The sequence below is a fragment of the Coffea eugenioides genome, chromosome 10, assembly GCF_003713205.1.
Source record: "Coffea eugenioides isolate CCC68of chromosome 10, Ceug_1.0, whole genome shotgun sequence".
Classification (NCBI taxonomy): domain Eukaryota; kingdom Viridiplantae; phylum Streptophyta; class Magnoliopsida; order Gentianales; family Rubiaceae; genus Coffea; species Coffea eugenioides.
The window spans coordinates 32250516-32252891 of NC_040044.1; the positions used below are offsets into that span (position 1 = coordinate 32250516).

At 37.5% G+C, this 2376-nt stretch overlaps 1 protein-coding gene across 1 annotated transcript; it reads right to left on the reverse strand.

Annotated features, from left to right (window-relative positions):
• Positions 1 to 322: 322 nt before the first annotated feature.
• LOC113750061 (protein MKS1-like) lies at positions 323 to 1491 on the reverse strand. Its single transcript, XM_027293979.1, has one exon. It carries the CDS (start codon positions 1372 to 1374, stop codon positions 679 to 681), a length of 696 nt encoding a protein of 231 aa, XP_027149780.1. The 5' UTR covers positions 1375 to 1491; the 3' UTR covers positions 323 to 678.
• Between the last annotated feature and the right edge of the window lie 885 nt (positions 1492 to 2376).

Sequence of the window (2376 nt, forward strand, 5' to 3'; positions counted from 1 at the left end):
CAGATCAGATTAATATCCTGAGCGTTTAAAGGGACACAGAATTTTAAATGCATTGTGAAAGGGCCCCAGAATGAATTTAATTTTCCACCTGCCCAAGGAATACATTTTAAATTCTGGCAAGGTTAAGATCTGATCATGTCTATCTGTGATTGCTATCAATCGGCAGAATCTGAATTTCAATCCAAAGTAAAGAATAACAATGAAAGAAATGGAAAGGAGAAAACTCCAACTGCAAGAATTGAGGCAGGCCATGTAAAAGCATACGAAAAAAGAAAATAAAACAAGGAAAACCAATAAATTAATAATGTAATAATTGTTGTGTTGCAAAAATTACATTCCAGAAAGTATATGGCAAAAAATCGTGTATAAACTAAGATGACTACAAAGACAAACAGACAACGTAATCCAGCCAATCAATGCTGACTTGTAGTTTTCTATTCAACTTCAATGAGAGCAAGTAAAAACCTCAATCAGAATCCTAACTTGCTAGGCATTGAAATCCCAATTCATCAAATCTTCTTCTCTTTCTTCCTTCAAAAAAAAAAAAAGAAAAAAGTCTTCTTCTCTTTCAGGCTCATCTTCAAATTCCAAGTAGGAACAAATAAACCAGAAAGCAGATTTCTACCTTTCTATACCTGTGTTTACTTGTGCTTCTCTACATGGTACTATAGGGGTTAATCAAAGGTCGAAAAGATTATTGAAAAGGTCTAGATTTGGGGTATTTGGGGAAATAAAAGTTGAAGGACTAAACAGAAAGCTGTTCTCTGCATAATTCTTGTTGCTGTGTAATACAGGGCTTAAATCATGAAAAAACCCTAAAGGATTTGGATCAGATGGAGGAGAGAAAAAAGTGGATGGAATAGGCTGTAGGGAAGCTGGATTTGGCGATAAAATCCCTGGAAAAAGCCCACTTGATCTTTCTAGCTCACCACTGATCAACTCCATCCCTTCTACCACTGATATGTCATTTTCACTAACTTGTGGCTTGTTCTTGCCTAAAGGAGCCTTAGTTTTTTCTATGGATGCAAAGCGGGCTGCTGGCGATATTGCCCCACTGAAATCTTGAAAACTTGAAGAAGATGAAGACACTTCTGAGTTCACAACCGTGGATGAAGAACATGTGGAGTCTGGACCCGTGAGACGTTGCACTAGAGTCATGAACTCATTAGGGTTTGCATGAATTACCTTGGGAGAAACTGTGTATATAATTACCGGCGGGCGCGGCGGTGCTTGTGGCTGTGATGGCTGTGGTGGGACTGGTGGTTTTCTTATCTTGTGAGAATCCTTTCGTACTTTTAGAGGTGTCGGCCGGGGTCCTTGGAGCTCCCGCCTTGGCGACTTCCCGGAGGAGTAATCAGAAAAGTCCATGGTCATGAAAAATTTGTACTTGGATAAGTCAATGATTTGAGGATGATTTGGAAGGGGAGCTCTTTTTTGGTGATGATGGAAATGGCAAAATAAATTTGTTATGTAATTCAAGAAAATATGAGAGTTGTGACATGTATATATAAAGGTTGAAGTCAATGAAATGTGAAGACTACACAATACAAGAAAAAAGAAATCATTGGTTACTTGAAATAAAATATTTAGGTACTTTTTGCTGAGGCCGGTTTCGTAGTGTTATGGATGTTTGAACATGTCTAAATTTTGAAGAGGGATCGATGGGGGGTTGGTATAGGTGAAGGAAGGAGTCATGAGCCGCGTGAGATTGGTTCTTGATGATGCAGCATATCCATGTAAGAAAACTGGAGAGAAGTTAAGCCTTATTTTAATTGCAACTGGGGTAATTAATTTACTTGACTAGTATGGATCAATAAAATGAATAGGCAGTGAAGCAGGAGAACATGAGCAAATTAATTTGACAACACTGCAAAAGGGTCCCAAAAAGCTGCTAGAAGTAATTGAGTTGGGCACAGTTCGTCATCAACTGGAGCAGATGTAGTCTGAGATTAGTTGTTGCAATGAATTAAGTGAGGCCAAAGGGTGGCAAACTTTTTGCACACTTTAATTTATGGCTCCCTAATTATCCAAAAAAAAAAAAAAATTTTTTTTATGGCTCCCTAAGGAACCAGAAATGGCTTTCATTTTCTTCTCTATTTGGCAATATTCTTGCTTGGAATTTGTGGGATTTGAGGTTTACTTGGACACTTGGAGTATTGCTGTACCATTTTGAGCAAGCATATGAATTGGAAAATGACAAATGATAAAAACAGCTTCTTGTGTGGTCAAAATTCTTGGTACATTAAAAATAGGTGCATAATCCAAGAACAATTATATATTTCTAAACCAGTTAGAAGTTTTATATTGACATTGGACCACATTTAAAAGAAAACTGAGTCGAGTCCGTCTTGCTCTATGGATAAGTGGATAAAACTT